Source organism: Rhinolophus hipposideros (assembly GCF_964194185.1).
Source record: "Rhinolophus hipposideros genome assembly, chromosome: 6".
Taxonomy (NCBI): Eukaryota; Metazoa; Chordata; class Mammalia; order Chiroptera; family Rhinolophidae; genus Rhinolophus; species Rhinolophus hipposideros.
The window spans coordinates 79,191,832-79,211,910 of NC_138052.1; the positions used below are offsets into that span (position 1 = coordinate 79,191,832).

Consider the following 20,079-nt stretch of genomic DNA (forward strand, 5'->3'; position numbering starts at 1 on the left):
TAGGCATCTTTCAGATTTAAGCAGAAAAATTAAATCAAAATATCCTCATGTAAATCAGTTTTTAACTGTTCATAAATAAGAATTCTATGCAGATGAAATCTGAAATAAAATAAAAGCAATGGCTTAATAAATACTATCCTTATATTTTTATTATGTGAATAAAATATATAGACATTAGAACTTTAGAACAGTATCCTCTGAGGCCTGGTTTTTTTGCTTATAATAACCAGCAAAGCATGTTGTTTGGTGGACCGATTCATGAAACATCACTTCAATAATGCTTGGTTTAAACGAAAGTATCAGAGACAGAATGTGGATTTCTTAGAAAAACAGCATTATTACCCCATACACCCAAGTCATTCCCAAGTCATCCAATTCCATCTTTTAATTATAACATAAAATCAAAAAGAAACTTTAATTTTATGGTTCATATCATGCAGTTCATACCTGCAAAGCATTAAAATCACTTTAAGTGACCAGATGGTTGAAAAACCAAACTGTGTATTCTGTATACGTAAAGCACAATCGGTGTATTTTTTATTGAGCTTACACTGGTAATTAAAAGTTGAAACCCCATATTTCTAGAATCAGTAAAATCAATGAGGCTGATAGCTTTGACATAATGTATGCATGATGATAATCTTGAAATATGTGAGACATCTTTTAATGTATACACCTACCTATAGAGTACTCTTCCACCAATAGTCACCAGGTTAGAAAAAACACTGAAATCAGTCATGTTTGGCGGCCATGATTGTATGTTCAAAAAACCTACAAAAAAACAGTGCAGTAAATTTTTTAGAATATCATTGTCTTAGTAATAGTGTTTAATACTAAAATATTCTTGAAATTTGATGAAAATGTGTTAAAAGATAAGAAGAAAGCAAAAGATAAGAAGTAAGAAAAGGTCAGTGAATATTGTTATTTTTGAACCACTCTATCTCATATTTCTTCTAAGAATGAGTGTCGTATCCATAGTTTCTGGGCTGCAATACTCAACAGATAATGAATATCAAAATAATGAGCACCAAGAATCTATGTTTCTCAGATGTAAGAAATAATACAATTGTATATGTTAAAATATTTAAACAATTCTGAATTTAATTTATTATTTTAAAATCAAAAATATTTATTATAACTAGATAGAGAGGAAAAATACAGCTTTAATGTCTCTGACATCCTTTACCACTTTATTTATATGTTTATGACATCAGTTGTTTGTCTTTCATTCTAAGGCCTATACCTATATGCCTAACCCTCCTCATTTGATTTTAGATTATTTGATAGCAAATCCATGTCCAATTCATGTCTATGATTCTGTATCACATACTATAACAGCCCTTAACGTATTACATGCTCAAGGAATATGTGCTAAATGAATGCTACATATTGCCCATGCTCAAGAGCACTTCTTATGAAAAGGTAAGAAGAAAAACATGGCCTCAAAGATCAATTGACACTTTTAGAAACAGTAACGTCAAAATTTCAAGAATACTTTAGATTTTAAATCCCATGGACTTTCAAAATATGCACAAATGCTAGGGAGTCAAGACACCCTCATTTATAATAATGTTAATTTTTAAATCTAGAATTTACTTTGAAAATGAGTTACCGATTCCAATATTATGTAATATTGTCAAGAAAACACTAAAATTCACATAGTTCATTGCACAATAACATTTGGAAAAAAAAATACCTGTTATCTCTCGGACTGTTCGAAAGACATTCAGCTTCTCTGGGTCTATGGCTTCAATTGCATTGTAAGGATCTCTAGAAAATCAAGAAGGCATGCAGTCAAATTTAAAATTAAATAAAAGAGTGGAAATTTGTTTTTAAAAGTGACAATTCACTCAAATCAAATGTTAATTAGCAATAGAAAGGTTAGCAAAGTCTTCTCCAAGTTTTTCTGTGCTAGATGTGAAAGGGAATAAAAAGATGCCTTGAGGAATATTTTGATGGCATAAAATATGAATTCTTCATCAAAAGCTATTCTAGATTTAGAGAAATAATTAGGTTTGACTATCTTGGACTAACCTCCAAATATAGCAAGTCCATTTATGAACCATTTTATTTTGTATCAATTTTTTTTTTAAATTATTTTTTTTTAATTTTATTTTTATTTTGGTCTTTTTTTTAAATTAAATTTATTGGGGTGACAATTGTTAGTAAATTTACATAGATTTCAGGTGAACACACAATGGGATTTATAGATGATGTAATACAGAATTGTACACCTGAAATCTATTTTGTTTCACCTTTAAAATTTATTAATTGGGAAATATACTCTGCAAATAAATTACATTATGGTTAGAACAATTGCTTTTGGGCTCCTCAAAGCATTCTGAATTGCTACTAGCACCTGTAATTTCTTAAAAATAAAAATAAATACATGAAGTCAACTTTTTTCCTTTTTGCTGTATCTTCACATGTATCTATTAGTAATTTTCATAATAGTCACAAGATTGTATGAAAGTTACTCTTAATGTGAATCATTTAGAGCAAGCCTGTTCCTATCTGGTTTATTTATATTAAGTTTTATAACACAGTGGCTATTTGCTTCCTTCCATATAAATCATACTAACACACTAAATATTCTTTTCAATTAAATATTTAATGGAATATTTGCAGAGGTTTTCATCTTAGGAAAAAAAAGATCAGGTATGCTATACTGACAACACAAAATAATTGCATACTTGAATATTATGCCCAACATAAACATAATAATACCAAAAATTTCTCAGTAATTCAAGCAATACTTTTGCTTTTTTTATTGTATACCATAGTATTTTTTTAAATGTTTTATTACTTTAAAAGATATCCCTATATGGTGCAAATGAGAGTGAACAGGGAAATTATTCTAGGTTCAAATGCTTCTCAAGACTGCCTCAGTCATTTTCAAGTTGTACTAGTTTTCTGTCAAATTAAAAAAAAAGTGCATTCATGAAAAAAAAAAAAAAGGTATCGGGTGCGATCCTGAGCAAGTAGAGACCTCATATGATTTTCAATGGCCACTTCTCCAAACGAGATCAAACCTTCTAAGAACAAGGAACTATTACTTTTTAGAAGCATGTATCCACCTATAGCAATCAATTGAGTTTTTTTCTTGCTGTGGACATCTGCTGTTTTATGAGTCTTTAAGAACCTGCTTTTTGGTATGGGGAATAAACACTAGGATATGGTGATCCACTGAATGCAGTTTTAGTAGGGCTATCAATCAAGGTGTCCTGTAATCCCTGACAGATAGGCATAAGGCCTGTCTCCTGGGAATTTGAGTCTGAATCCATTGGCATTTATTCATCCTAGCCTTAGCACCTCGGAAAAACCTTCTATTAGTTCCAGCAATCTTGATATCTGGAACCACCTCCCTCAACTCAACTCATCAGCATCTTCTTCTATACTGTGAACCGTCTCATAACTTTAAAGAAAAAAAAAATGTTTGATGAAATTACTGTTTCCGACTAAGAAGCGCATTTGATACAATGTCTGACTAGTTTAACATGGAACATTATAGAAAGCTTGGAGAAACACTATAAATGAGTTGCCCTATAATGCATACATAAACAATTAAGATTCTTCTCAATGTGACGTGAAGATCTCTCAAAAGCTTAAAGTGACAAACAAGATTTTACTAAATAGGACACGAAGATCTCTCAAAAGCTTAAAATTAAATTTTCAGGCAAACTTGCTCTGTTTATAACTGAAGATATACAGAATAAATAACTATGCTTTTGATAAATAAGAAGCCAACAAATTAAATTCACCAGGTGTGAGAACTCTTGTGGCTGTCCTATCTTAAGTGCAAGATTTTGGACGCAGAAGAAATATCAGCATGGCAGTAGAATTGGCTTTCAGCATTTGTTTTCTGATGAAAAGCAGTGTATAGAACAGCTCTGTTCATACAATCAAATATTCTGGCTTTATGGAGAAACACTCCAAGTTCAGGGCAAACATAGAATAACGGGGTTAATCGAAACCTTTCCTGAACACACGTCCAGGTTGCCAGGAAAGAAATGAATTGTGGACTGTTCACATGAAGCCCAGTGGACCACAGAAATTTTATATATGTAATATTAGAGTTTCAGGACTCTCATAAAATAAGTTGACAGAATCCTACTCACCAACTACAAAGTACCTCTAAGGCTTTTCATTCTACAGCCACTTGAAGTCCAAAGTGCCTGTGAAATCGAGAACTTTTCTAGCTAAATTCTGAGCCATGAGCAAGAACATTCTGTCCACACTGTCATTGTGTGTGGTGATCCAATATAAAGCTCAGTACAAAGAGAGAGAAATGTATTTTCACAATTTCTTTGAAAACTCTCCTTTTTTTGGCATTATCACTTTTTCATTGTCTATCATCATGTAGTCTGTTGTCTAAGTACTCTCTTGTCAGTGTCTCGTTGTGACACATCATGGACGTGGTTATTTGGGGAACGTTTGCTCTAAGCATATGTGTATAAGCTATGTCAAACACAACAAGTTATAAAAGGGGATTATTCCTATGGATAACACTCAACACTGAGCTTTCCCTGTGGCTCCCATTCTAAACAAGGAAAGAAGCATGCCTAGTCTATTTCTGGCAATGGCATCTTCGTGTTATAAACTAAACACTTTCTCTTATTTCTTCTTTAAATTACCATTAGATAATTAAAATGTATCACCTTATAAAATTATGTATATAGGTAGGCTATCTCATCCATGATTTTTTTCATATTTAAAAAGGAAGTGTTAAAATGCTTAATATTTAACAGAGAGCTGTTGGGCGTGATTGGGATGAAAACCACTTTTCTAATGCAATTCATAAGACTATTTTCAAATTTGTCCACACACTGATGGACTTGAGGTTAATTAATTTAGTATATCCATGTGGAATCAGGCAATGTGAATCAAGTGGCTGTCTTCTTCTCAGAAGATACTGTTTCTCAGAAGATACTGTTAACATGATATGACCTGTCATTTATGGTGATACATGGTTTTAAAAATAGTTAAAATGTGGATATATCATTTTACTTAACGTCACATATACATTAAATTATAAATATTGATCCAGGTGACCCAACTAATGGGTCCACGGAGGGAAAGAGAATACTGTAAATGGATTCAGAGAGCCAGACTATGATAAATTCAACTGAATACATCTCATCTCAAAATGGCTAGTTCTATGTAGCTCAAACAGATCCTTGCCATGTAACAATGTGGACTAAGAGTAACCAAGTGTAAATATTCTTAAAAAGAAGTTAGAAATCTTGACCTCATAAAAAAAAAATACTGCTTGGGCCAAATATAATATATCTGGGAAGAAAGTGTATATATACTAGTCCAGTATCTGGCATAGATCCATATTAAAAACTACTTTTTAAAGTAAAAAAAAAAAAATCCTTTATGCAATAAGACCTACAATCATTTACTGAAATAGAAACACTTTGTTCTATTTCTCTTGATGTTCCTATTTGGACATATTCATTCAAAATATGTTAAATTATTTTGCTTCTAGAAATTATGTGGTATATGTTTAGAGTAAGATTTTGAATCAAAATATGTGAGTTATATTCTTTATCAGTAGCCTGGAGCAATCATATTTAGGGATTAAGAAGTAATATAGACAAATAGATAAATATAAAGTAAAAACATTGACATTTTTATGCAATTGAAAGAACAAACTTGGTATTTTTCCCAGTTAAAACCAGCAGGTGGTTCTGTAATGAAGGCGCCCAGAAATTCCTACAGTTTTTAGTACTGAAATGAAATTCATTTAATAGATTTCTTATAATAGTGCTAAGTTCAACCTAAGAAAAAAGAGAGAAAGATACATCAGGGCAATTAGAAGTTCTGAAATCTCAGGACCATTTCAACTTCCTCATTTGTGTTTTGTGAGATCCATTTTTGAAGGAATATTAATTTATGTGGTCTTAAACTAATTGATTAGGAATTTTCATAAAATTCCCCACTGCACCCATTGATATTGTTTCCCTAAACATATCTAAAAATATGTCAGGTTTGCTGAAATCTATGGATTTGACGAGAATGCTCTGCAAATAATACATTTTAGCTTATACATACATTTGTATTTTTAAAACCTAAGCATTCACTAGTCTCGTAATTGGGATGTTTCCCAAACTTGCTTACTATCACTGTATGTGAAATTTTTCATTTGATTTTGTTGGACAAGAGCATTAACATAGGGGTGGAACTCTTCTGGGCCAAAAGGGTTCAAACAGAGAAAGCAGAAGACTCTCTTAAGTTTAGTATACACTTGGTAAAATAATTTTCTGCAAAAAATTTAATACCGACCCATGAATACCAGTGACAAGAAAGATCAAATTCCCGTTGATTTTGGTGCAGTTGATGAATTTGTCGATGTTACTAGAATCCACGGTCTGTGCTGACATCAATGATCCCGTACCAATGCCATCACAAGCTGTAGAAACAAGATTCACAGTCTAGAAAGTGACAAACTTTTTTTTTTCAATATGTCATTATAAAATAACAGTATTTTTTCATTATAAAATGGAAAAAATCATCATAAGAAATAAACTGCTTTCTAACAAGTAAAATAATTCATTCATGCGACATTTACTACTTGCCCTGCTTTAAAATATTGTCCTTGCATAATGACCATGACTCATAAAAATTATATTTTATATCAAGACCCAGTATATACATACAACAGATAAATAATAAAAACAAAACTTTCAACAATCATACTTATCCTTATGACACAAAATCACCTATTTCCTAATCCAGTCTCAAATATTGTTTTTAATACATTTTAAACACTGGTAACTTAAAATAATTTCACAGCCTATTGGTGGTCAACTGGTCTAATTAAGAACATATATATTAAACAGAGTATTGATGATGTGAGTCGTAGTCAGAATAAGTGTCATTCAATTGTTTATACTTAAATTGAGTATTACCTATGCTTTCTGAAGGCTGTACTTAAAACAAAACAAAACAGAAAATGTGTGTGTGTGTGTGTGCATGCGCGTGAGCATGTGGAGAGAGTGACATGTCTAAAAGTAAGTCTGAAGTTTGCTCTTTTTAAAGGCACTTCATGATACGTTGGAAAGCTTAGTAACATTCAGGAAATTTGGACAACATATTCATTCTGCTCAATTTCAGTTTCATTCTGGTGAGGAATTTGAACATCACAGCTGGAAGGTATTTTTCCTCCACTAAAATTCTAGAACATGAATTACCTGCAACATTTATTTAACACTTATAGTAAGTGTCCTTGTCATTTCATATATCTTCTTTCAAAATATTTTTAAGACCTGGAGAGTAAATGTCATATTGCATTTCTCTTTGTACCCCTTTTTAAGCATGGCAAATCATTTTGTATACAGGGCAAACAAATGATGTGTGTTCTTGATGCTAAAATAATTGTGTAAACCCTTGGTTTTTGCATAACTTCAGGATTTCCTGCATATAGAATGAAATGCAACTTTATTTCTGAATTCCTATCAAAGTTAACTCTAGGGGTTATCTGGATCATTTTAGCATATATCATTCAACACAAAATGTACACACTGTTACCACAGTTAATGCTTGGGGGAATTGTTCAAAGTCATGGAAAAGTATGGACAGGAAGGTATGGTTGGGGCGTGTTATATTCTAAGATGATAACTTAGTAGGCCTGTTAAAAAGTGAATGAAAAAAAAAAAACATATTATCGGGCCCTGACCTGCCAAAATAATGTCAGCTATCACTTACCTTTGGGGCAAATATCAGTGCAAGGTTTACACATTTTAATCCCATTTTCTTCTATTTCCATCTTGGAACTAGGGCAGGCACGCACACAAGAACTGGAATCGACCACAAAGTTATCTGATTAAAAAAAAAAAAAAAAGAAAAGGTAAAACTAGCAATAATTTTGATGTCCAGCAAGCAAGTTTAAAACAAGATATTTCAGGGTGTGAAAAAGATTATCGTCATTGATAGAATATACGTACCTTTCCCTAAAATAGCTCTCTGTCTAAATATCTTATCTGAAATAGCACCTAGGAAAGTCCACATTCAAATCTAAGGGCCACGTGTGTCAACAACTACCAGCAGTTGCTTGACTTCTGCTCTATATCCTGAACTGTCCCAAAGATACAGTGAATTTCTTTTATAGACTGAGGAAAATACATGACATTTACTGTGTGTGTTTCAGTAGTTCCACTTTATTCCATGTCATAATGCAAGTTTGAAGTCTAAAATATTTCAAGTTACATGAAGCACAAATGAAGCTGAGGTTAAACTGCCTTGGATTCAAGAGAGTGCACTTCCAGAAAAAAAAAAAAAAGTTTAAAAATGTGTTCCATCTTTCAGTGGAGTGCCATAGCAACTGTCCCGTAGCAAACTTCATATGAAGAAACAAAATGAAATATGAAAGGGCAGTACTTTAGGAAAGTTGTACAAAGTAATGCAGGGATATCTAATTACCTGCATTAGATATTAGAATGCAGAGTTCTGGATTATGGAATGTAGACCAGTATTTAGTTCATTGGTACAATGTTTAGGAGTTCTGTCATGTAGAACATGCCAGAACATTCTCTCTCAAGAAAATGACCCAGTATTGCACTTACAAGCTTCCACAATAAAGAGGAAACACAGTACTTGCTACTCCACTTTGGATTTAAAGGCAGCATCCTTCCATGCTTGAGAATACTGCTTCTGGTCCAGTATTCAGTGGTAAGAAAGGCTTCCAGCCTTGAGGGGGACCCAGAGCAAACAAGGCACATGGTGCAGGTCTAGACTGGGATGCAAACAATTTGCTACCTGGGTCATAAATCCCAAGATACTACATGACACTAGAAGTATCTATGGTGGGAAAATATGTCATGTGGCATTATGGCAAGTCCCGATTGGACAATTCACATTAGAAACCTTTAGAATTGTACAGCTAAGCCATGCCCTTTGCAGCATAGAATTAAACACCATTTAAGAAACAGCTCCTGACATGCTTCTGGGTCTTGGTAGAGATAGAGCACCTAAGTATGGGTCATTGATTGAACTTGTAGCCAGACTTGCCCATCATAAATAAGGTTTTGTTAGAATCAAAATGTGAAAATGTCGGAAGGGTCCAACAGCTATCCATTGTAAGACGGAAGCAGGGAATTTAGAAGTAGATCTATGCAGCGGCAGAGGCATAAGTAAACTACATAAGTAGATGGTCCAGACTTCCATGTCACCAACCATTGTGTTGGCACTTCCCACTTAGCTTATACCTATGATTGCATGAGGACCAAGAGAGGGCACTTATGAGAAGCTGGCACTTATGAGGAGGACACTAAGGTTGGTATGTGGGCTCAGGCAGCTGGAAATAGATGGCAGCTGCCCTGGAGCCACACTAAGGAATGGATTTGAAAGATAGTCACAAGGAAAAATCCTACTAAGGGGCATAGTCCTCAGTAGTGCAAATGATCGTTTAGTTTGTGTGGAAGCAACCTGAGCTTAGAATAAATGTAGACTCATGAGCAGTGGCTTGCCGTGCGAGAAGAAATACTGGAACATCTGAGATTGAAAGGATTCTAGGGTATATATATATATATATATATATATATATATATATATATATACATATATATGAATCATGAGAGTAGGCTCAATATGTAAAGATGCTTGTCTTCCACTTTAACATCCATCAGAGGGCATCCACAACAAAAGAGGCATTTAGTTGAGACTGCATGAGAGCCTGATCCCACTTCCTTTCCTTCCCCTGCAGGTCTTAATTCTGAGAACACTCAACAACCTAATCTCTGTATCAGGGGAAACCAATCTGCATGCAGTAGGTGCATATATTGTATAGTCTGTAACCATCCTTTCTGCAAAGTTTAGGAATACCCCTTATTGTATATTTTTGCAGCAATTTATGCTAAGTCGAATAAATAAAGATTATAAAGAGCCTTCTATCAGTTAGGTTTAGGTTTTGCAACCAAATGACTTTAGAAAATATTTGTTGTTTGGCATTTTTGCATTTCAGAGTTCTGGATTATGGAATATAGACCAGAATTTAGAAGGTAAACATCTTTGTTTTTCCAAGATAGCTACAGTTTAGAAACCATGCCTTATGAGCAAAGTCTATCAAATATTTAAATTTTAAATAAGTAAATATTGAAGTGTTTAAATTAATCTACAATTTGATACACTTAAACTGATCCAAGAAAGAAAGTTTTTGAGTTACCATATCTAAGGTAACTGAACATGTAATTTCACAAAATAGTTCTCTGTGTTTAGCCACTTGCCACAATTTAGGAGTTGAGAGCATTCAGATGAGCCAAAGTAAAAGATAGTAAAGAAAAAGGGGAATTCCCTAGTTCAGATTTTTCTGGTACTTCTTCCACTCTAATCCAAACCCTGGGACTCAGTCTCAGGACTTGAGGGAAAGCACCAAAATTCTCAAGAAAAGTATGGTTTTGACTGCCTTTGGGTCAAGGCACCATACTTTGAAGGTTGTAGAATAGGAGAATATTTGTCTAAGTAAAGGAAAATTTTCATCATATACAGCCCCGTCGTACAATACTTTCAAGCTCCCTATTTTGCAAGGATAGTAGATCGTGAGACACAAGTTAACTTTAGATAAGAGGTTGTTAGATCAAAAACATATGTTCGGATATTAAAGTTTTTAAAATGGAAAAATCTCTACTGTCCTAGTGTCTGTGACTTTAAAATCCTAATTTAGAGGCATGCCAAAAAAAGTATATATATATAATCAAATATATATAATATATATAATAAATTAAATATAAATATAAATATTAAATATTAAATAATTATAATATATATAATTATTTAAACCAATATGAAAAATATTGATTAATAATGACTACCATTGTCAGTGGTTTCAAAGACTTTTTTTGTACACTATCTCTCTGATCCTTTTGCCTACCCTTTACATATGTATAATGACTCTGGGAAAGAGAGAGGGCAGATATAATTATTACCATCAACATCCTAGAGAGAAGGAATTAAAAAAAAAACACTAATTAACACATTTAAAATCACATGGCTAAAAAGTAGGCAAAGCCAGAATCCGTAGCCACTTTAATTTTATGTCCCTTATACTTCCTAACCCATCACATGCATTGAGTGAAGATAATATCTGTATGCTGTAGATTGTAAAGCCTTCTTCTTTCAAATGATTATGTGGACAAATATAGTGATTTCTTTTAGCCTTTCCAGTAGGTAAAACACTGAAGAAATGTCCCATTGGTCACTCCAAGGAAAGAAACTGACTAGAGCAAATATCAGGACCTGTTACAGTGAATTCTTGATGAAAGTGAAGATACTCACTTTGAATCCTCAGGATGAGTTATCACTTCGATAAACACCTCTTAGCACGCCCTTTATACCTATTGTTACTGTTTAGAATTAGATTTGATATTAAAACTATCATGATATACTATATCCCATGACAAATAAGTAATCAAAGATAATTTTAAGTAAAAATCCATTGGTATGAGAAGCATGCTTCATTCTGTAGCTTGCTGCCACATTTTGAGAAACAGCATCACGTGTAAAAACAATGAGGTATAATAATAATAATGTTGGGAAGGCAATGGCACTGTACTCTGACCTCAAATGTACCATTCCTTTGCTGAGAATTTGGACCAATCACTTTAATTTCTTGCACTTTAACTTCCTTATCTGTGAAACAACAGCAACTGTCCCCATACCCAAGTAATTTACCATGTTACAAGTTTCAAATTACAATAACTTTACATGAAATTCCTTTGGTTTAAAATGATGATCTAATTAATCTGGTTGTTCTCATCCTGTTACTTACGTGGGCACTTCTTGACACAAAATGCTCCATATGTGTATTTTGCATTGAAGTTATGCTCTAGTTGAAAGGTGGTTGGGTTGTAGACAAAAGTTTGGGGACACTGAGTAACACAAGCTCCACTGTCATTGAAATTCATGCAGGCCTGCAACACAGCAGATATCAATCTCATTTACAAATAATCTTAATGATACTTGTTAAAAAGACACTACTGCAACAGTTTGGTGAGAAAGTTGTATTCTTTACTTAGTATACATCAATGCCATGAAACTGTAAAATCTGATAATTTTATAGTCATTAATGCTTATTTTTTTAAGTTCGAATTTGTTTAGGACTTCTACAATTTTACAAAACTGTTTATTTAACGTCAGTAAATATATCACCTACAGAAATTGCTGTTCAAATTGTTTAATATATATCCATTCATTTCTAAATTAAGAACCAATTTAAATTATTACATTTATCTAATTGTGAAATGATAATTTAAGCTCAAAGAGTTTATGTTGAGTCTTAGAGTCTGGCACTAATAACTAAATTCCCCATTCTACAGGGTAGACTTTCCTTAAAGCCGATGTTTGGAAAGTTCAGTGTCTTAAGTGACATTCATCGCCATTGCATAGTGAAAAAATATTTTAATAGACATTTAAACTGGACTTAAAGAAAAGGCTGTGGCAGGTCACTAGTCAAGAAAACTGTAGGGTGTGTAATGGCAAAGTGTAAAGAAGTAGCTATACTTAGCCCATAGTTAGATAATATGATGGCATTTCCTGTATGGTCTTTCTCAGAATACCACACAATTTAGTAAGAGCCAAGTTCAAATAAAACAATTTGTTTCTACTGACTTATATGTTTGTATTGAAACCTCAATTTGTTAAAATGTTGAAACACATTTGAGAAGAATTAAAAACAATTTTATTTTGAGTTAGATATTTGACATAAAGAGAACATAAGCATAAATACATTTAAAAACATGATTAACAAGGGAGTGCATGAACTAATTCTCCTAATTAAAAATAGTAAACCTTCATAGCAATAATTTAGGCCTTGGAAGGCAAGCTAATGTGAACTCAAGCTGTATTTTACATTTCGTCATAAACGGTACGTATGGTTATTAATAAGCACTAATTTAATCTATTTCCTCCAAACGTTTTCTTTATCAATTGTTGCTTTAGCAAGCCCTTTATTACCAACATGAGAATTCCCTGATGATGGTCTTCTAGAGGCATAATCAGAACGAGAATCACTGATGAAACATTATTCACTAAGATGAGACTTTCCAGGAAGAATCTATTAAAAACCAATCTAAAACACTCAGTAAGTTTTAATTTATGGCTATAAAACTTCATGTGTCCTCATAATTGCTTTACTAACATACTTTATGCAGTGCTGTGCACAGATTGCTTGGCAACAAAGGAACATAAGTCAGAGGAGTCAAACAAATTTACCTTCCAGACAGCATACAAAACAACGTAACTTACACCAAGGCCATGGTCGGGCATTCCTGAACATCCTGTACTGAATGCCAAAGTGGAATTATGGGACCATTCCAGAAAATTAATGAAATTAGAATTCAGAAGCTCATTTGGCACTCTGCTTATCGTAATAATAGAACTATGAAAAAAATGGGGTGTGAAAGGTCTAAATGAAAGTTGTGACAATTCTTGGTGTTTGTTGTTATTGTGTTGGAATTGTTAACCCCACACCTTTCAGCATTCTCCAATTCAAGCTTCCATCCCCTCCCTCTCTGGTGATAGGAAAAGGAAAGGGTCTCAGTCCAAGGCTTGCCAAGCAGCTTCTTTACATTTTTAACATTTTAATTTTCTTTTGACTTCCTGACTACTTAATTCTGCAATACATAATTTGTTCACTATAATATTAGGATAGACAAATTTCTTGTGACATTAAGAAAAACACAAATAACTATCTATAACCTAAGCATTATAATTTATATTTTGCTTATTTCCAGAATTAAGTGCCAATTTGGAAAAAACAAAACAAAACTCAATTCTAAATATATATGTATATTCTCTGAATATATGAGAAGGGGATACAAGAAAACAAGTCCCTGTGTTCATTTTCAGCAACACAAACAACTTCTTATTTGATGATTTTTTTTAACTTAAAATGAAACTGATAATGTTTCATATATGAAATTGCATTAACTATAGCTCACAGAATTAGTTGTACTTATTAAAAGGAACAAAAAGAACTGTATCAGGGGTATAAAAATTAAATTTAAAGTGTCCCCAACAAGTGATAAATGTGAATTTTAAGGAAGTAAAAGTGTCTTCTTCTAAAATAAAAATCACACAGGATAGTGTATAAATTGCTTCAAGTGTGAATTTGTGAATCTTAAAATTTTGAATAATATTAATTTGTAAACAACGTTAACTAAAAAAGTAGTGAAATTTAACATTGATCTGCTATTATCCTGAAATTCATATTTAAGGAATAACATGCAAATGCCACCTCAGAACACTCAATGACACAACGACATAAACAGGTAATCACCGTAAATTTTGGAAAGCTGTTATTAACTTTTAAAAAGACATCTCAGTATGTTCTCCTTTACATTCTCTAATAAATCTCACTGGTCATATAAATTATAACAGAAAGACATAATTCATTTAGTAGAACAGAACAATCCCAGTTAATCAACAGCCACCCAGCGAATGAATGACTTCTAAGAAGGCAGAGAATATTTCTTAATCTTAAAATGGTTAATTCGATTTTTTAAAATAAGAGGTAAAAGATTCAGTGTGCCAGAGTCAAAACAGGAGAGCAGAGAAAGCAAGGGGATAACAGGGAGGGCTCCCAGGCTTACAAAGCAGTCGGTGTCCTTGGGTCCCGAGCAGCCTCCAGCACACTCTCGATGACAGCAGTCACTGACATAGGGTCCGTAGCACCTGCCATCACATTGTTCTGCACACACTGTCCTTGTCACTGCAGAAGACAGAGACAGGGCCTCGATCAAAGTCAGCTACCAAGAGAAACTTCTATGGTGATTTGGAGTAGCTGAGAAAAGCTGAACGCGAGAATGACAATTTACTACTCTACCCACCATTGACTCAATACAGCAAACATTTATTGAACGAAGTCTGTAACAAATCAAAATGACTGCACAGAAACTTTCAAAATTAACACATAAATTAGTTTTTAGAGTCTTTTGTGTTCCTGCAAATGTTTATAGTGCTTTTCAAAAATCATACAGATTAGCAGGAAATAATCAAATTTGAAGTAACTGAGTGAATCATTTGGCAGGTTGTGAAAAATGGAGTTAGCAGTCAAGTCATTTCACGATGTGCACAGTAAGGTCCTATGCCAGAGTCTCCAGAAATAAATACAAGGTTTTCAGTAGTCAATGCAAAAAGGGAAACCTAAACATTTACATGATTCACATGATCTTACATGATTCATATCAGATAGATAGCTTGATTGACAGATACAGATGAGTGTCTTTCTATTCCTGAGATTTAAATGAAATTTTTACCAAGATTTGGACATTTTTACCAAATGTCCCTCAAAAAGAGGGGCATTGTAAGGAACAGAGAAACATCTTCAAAGGAAGGAGGGAAGGGAGGAAGGTAGGAAAGAAGGAGAGGTGAGAGGGAGGGAAGAAGGGGACACATTCATAGTAAACACAGCAAATATTTCCACTGTTTTTTTTTTTTTTTTTAATTAAATTTACTGGAGTGACATTGGTTAGTAAAATCATATAGGTTTCAAGTGTACAGTTCTATAACACATCATCTATTTATTGCACTGAGTGTTCACTACCCAAAGTCTAATCGGATTATAACATCCTTCAGTCCAAGTTGACAGAATCATATCACGGAATTTTCCAGTAAAATCAACACTGTAGGCTGGGCATCAAAATTAGAGCATTGAAGGACACAATGCTGCATATCTCATTCATTAAAAAAGATATTTTAAAAGTTTTTAAAGAAATGTATTTCATAAGACAGTTGTAGCTCGTCACTTCTTCACTTTGGTATTTATGGTATTAAACAGCAGACTGGTTTCTCCTCACCTCTTGGACTAGGTTCTTAAAAGCTGCCTTCACTGCTACCATAGCAAGACTGTGCTCCTTAAACATTGGTCTTCCCCAGAGTTGGTTTTGGTTGGTCTTAGTCAGTCTTGACAATGTTCTCTGGGCTCTGAGCTCATGCCTGAATGAAATAATTCATCCCCTATTTTTCTTATTACCTATAGGTAGATTACTTCCAGATCTAGGTCTGGATTCTCTATTGAATTGCAGCATTTAGATATCCTAAGATGAAGAAAATGGAATGTAACTCACTTTCCCAACTCCACCACCAAATAGCTCTCTCTTCTTTGTTCCCACATCTCAGTTAATAGCAGCACCATTAATTTGGGGGTATAATTTCGGGGTATGTTTTTTTTTTTCCTTTCACCATCACTTCTCATACCGAATAAAATTACCAAGTACTAGCAATAAATATTCTTAATTACTGTGCCGCCTCTTTACTTCAACTTTGTTCAGAAACTTACTTCTAAATTATCACATGACCTTCTAAAAGGTTCTCAGATCCTAACTAATCCTCCACACTACTCTAATAGCAATGGCTGGAAAATATAAGTCACTGCCTATACATCTGTGTCGTTTCACAGTATAAAACTTCCTTCCCATAACTATACTAAAGGGGTAAACCCATAGCGAGAGATACATGTCCTTCATCTATTGACCACTGTCTCTCTCTTTACTGACACCTTTCACTATTCTCACTGTCCTTCTCACATCCAGACACACAGAAACACTACTTGCAATTCCTGTTTCCTGGCACGGTTTATATGCGACTGTGGTTCTTATTGCCTTTTTTGTTTTTTTGTTTTTTTAGTTTCAAGTGTACAAAACAATGCAATAGTTAGACATTTCATTCTTCACAAAGTGATAACCCCTCTCCCTCAATCGATTACTCCTCTGACATCATATATTTCTAATACAATTCCATTGACTCTATTCCCTATGCTATACTCCATATTCCATGACTATATGTGTGTGTGTGTGTATATATATATATACACACACATATATAAAGTTATAGTTGACATGAAATATTATTCAGCTTCAGCTTCAGGTGTACAGTGTATGGTCAAGCCTCTATACAGTCCATGAAGTGGTCTCCTTAATAAGACATATGCCCATATGACACCCTACAAAATCTTTACATTATTGATTATATTCCCCAAACTGTCTTTCATATCCCAGTGGCAATATTGTAGTTACCAATTTATGCCATCTAATCCCCCACCCTTTCTCCCTCATCTGCACCCTCCTCCCATCTAGCAACCATCAGTTTTTCCTCTATATCTCTGAGACTGTTTCTGTTTACTTTGCTCATTTATTCAGTTCTTTAGATTCCACATATAAGTAATATTATGTGGTATTTGTGTTTCTCTGACTGACTGACTTCAGTTAGCATTATGTTCTCTAGGTCCATCCATATCTGAAGTTTCTGAGTTCATTGCCTTTTCACAACACATCCCTTCATGCTAAACCCCCTTCCTGTCTTCTCTGCCAAGCAAATACTCATCCAAAATATTCAGCTAAAGTGCCACTTTTACTTGAAACCTTTCCAGACTCATCTCCAGGCTGAGTTAGTTTGTCACTCTTGTTTCTAAGCAAGCAACTAAAGTCAATACAGCAGTGGATGAGGTCTAAAAGCCTAGGCTCAAGTTCAAAATCTACCTTTGGGATAAGGCAAGTGATTTAACCACTCTGTATTTCACTTCACCATTTTTACGATGGAGTTAGTATTAGTTCGTATTTAATGGGACTGCAGTTAAATGGAGATGCAGTTACAAAGTGCATAACGTATTCTTTATTAATAGTGCTGCACAACTGTTAGATATTATCATTGTACTTATCGTAGTACGTTGTATTTATTTCCATGTTTGCGCCTCTACTAAACTATTAGTGTATTGAAGTGTATTGTCTTATTCAAGTTGTATCCTTGGCAACCAGCACAGTGTTTGGCACTTAATACATGACAAATAATTATTCCCTCAAAGTAAATGAATAAGTCCTATGTAACCAATTCATTGGAAGTATATGTTACTTAACGCTTAATGCCCTTATCAAAGAAGATAGCATGTACAGAGTTAAAGAGGTAGGGCACTAAGAAATATAAATAGACAAATATTAAAATATCAAGAAATTCTGATATTTATAATACCAAGAATTATTAAAATATCAAGAATTAGAATTATTGTTAATATATATTATTAGATTTAAATACTCCTTAAATTGTGCCAGTGGTTATTTCTTAATTCCTCTTGGATTCTTTCCAGCTGAACATAATGATATTCATAAAATGACTCATAATGTCTAAATATGAACTATATACTTTCATTAGACATGATTACATTCCTCCCTATGTAGAACAATTAACAAAAACATCAAGTAGTGTTTAAACTAAAAGACCACTTGGACTCACCTTCTGTCATGTTTATAATTTATAAAAATCAAATCATACGATATATCTTAGCGAAAGCTTATAGAGGTTTTGAGAAAAACAAATTTTTAGGTCTGGATTTGTGAAGGCATATTTTGTATTTGCAGATTGGATGACATCAAATTTTGAAATAAATAATTTCTTCTATAAGTATTCCAGAATAAAATTCTACAATATACATCAACTTGGCCTGTGCCTTTACCTTCCTTAAATCTTTGCTCAAATCTCACCTTCTCAATGAAGTCTACCCCTATTTGATACTGAATCCTTTCTGAACCAGTGATTCTTAATGAACCGTTGGACCTTCCTCACCTTCCCCCTCCCTCCTTCCCTCCCTCCCTCCTTTCCTCCTTCCCTCCCTCCCTCCCTCCCTCCTTCCTTGCTTTCCTTCCTTCCTGTATCTTTGCTATAGCATCAATCACCATCTAACATATTTTATAACTAACTCATTTATTACATTTATTTTGTTTGTTGGTGCATTTCAATGCATAGAACTGTACCTGGCATCAATGTAATTTTTTATTTATATTTCACATTACACATATACATCATATATATGCATATATATATATATATATATATATATATACATATAAATATATCAGTAGTATATGCATTATATATGAAATACACCCAAATAAATTATATCCGCTCATTAACTCTTCATATTTATAAATGTGCTTAATGTTTTTAAATTTTAACTAAGTGATATATTTATTTAGCTGTCCTAATTAGAAATTCATAACATATAAAGAAAACACTTCTAATACTTTTGTGAAGAACAGATTCAAATACAATTCCTATCTTTAATATTCAACAAGGTTCTTTTGATTTACCAAAAGTTGCTAACTGTAATAGCAGATTTATGTTAAGTAAACAAATTACTAGATTTGAAATAAGTGTTAACACAGAGTAGTCTGTTAATTTTCTATTAGTTGATAGAAATTGCTGTTGGAAAATATAATGAAATGAGTCAGCAATCATATCCTGTAAGTCCCATGATATTTTAATCCAAGACACATATATTGAAGTACTAATTTCTATTTTTAAGTCTATGTTGATTTAAGGTAAATGTAAAATATTTGTTTCTCTTTATTTACATACTTTGGTGTTTCATACAAAATAAGAAAAAAATATAATTAACCATTAATTTATTTTAAAATTATTTATTAAATGTTCATATTAAGATAATTTATTTCATTGAGTATGGTATTTAAATATGAAAGTAATATGTTACAAATATAATCTAACAATACAATATTATGTTAGATAATAATTATACTGTAAAATTTGTAAAACATGCATTTTAAATTATTCAAACATAGGTATTGAGTAAACTCTAAATTTTCCAAAATAGCAATTTCTTTCATATAGTGGTTTCATATCTCCTACTTTTCAGGACACTTAGATCGTAGTTATGCCATTCCACTTAAGGAACATGCAAAGAAACATCCTTTTAAGTCATTACTTCTAAAAATTTTGATTTAAGCTACTAAAAGAGAATTACAGGATTTGTTTCACAAACAGTCTATAATTGATTTAAAAAATAAAAAGTCATATACATTCAACACTAATGTCTAAGAACTATGTTGTATACTGAAACTAATGTAGTATTATATGTCAACTATAATTGAAAAATAAAAATTATTTTATAATAAAAATAAAAAGGAAAAATAAGATACATTTAATACAAATGTAGCACTTTTCGCCATCACAGTTTTCACATGACATTTTTGCAATTGAAAGTTTAGTAAGCAAGAAACATACTTGGAAGTGTTTGTTCAATAGATAGCAATATAAGTAAGCAAAAAGGACAACACTGTAAACTTAATCTCTAAA

General features: G+C 32.9%; 1 protein-coding gene across 4 annotated transcripts in view; it reads right to left on the reverse strand.

Moving 5' to 3' along the window:
• The window catches only part of ERBB4 (erb-b2 receptor tyrosine kinase 4), a 1,057,350-nt gene that overhangs the window by 287,060 nt on the left and 750,211 nt on the right, over window positions 1-20,079 (reverse strand). For all 4 annotated transcript variants that reach the window (XM_081052780.1, XM_081052778.1, XM_081052779.1 and 1 more), the window contains exons 6-11: window positions 14,589-14,707; window positions 11,768-11,909; window positions 7,711-7,824; window positions 6,289-6,415; window positions 1,697-1,770; window positions 681-771 (exon numbers count right to left, since the gene is read on the reverse strand). In XM_081052780.1, the coding sequence (XP_080908906.1) occupies window positions 681-771; window positions 1,697-1,770; window positions 6,289-6,415; window positions 7,711-7,824; window positions 11,768-11,909; window positions 14,589-14,707 (667 nt within the window). The remainder of the gene's footprint in view (window positions 1-680; window positions 772-1,696; window positions 1,771-6,288; window positions 6,416-7,710; window positions 7,825-11,767; window positions 11,910-14,588; window positions 14,708-20,079) is intronic.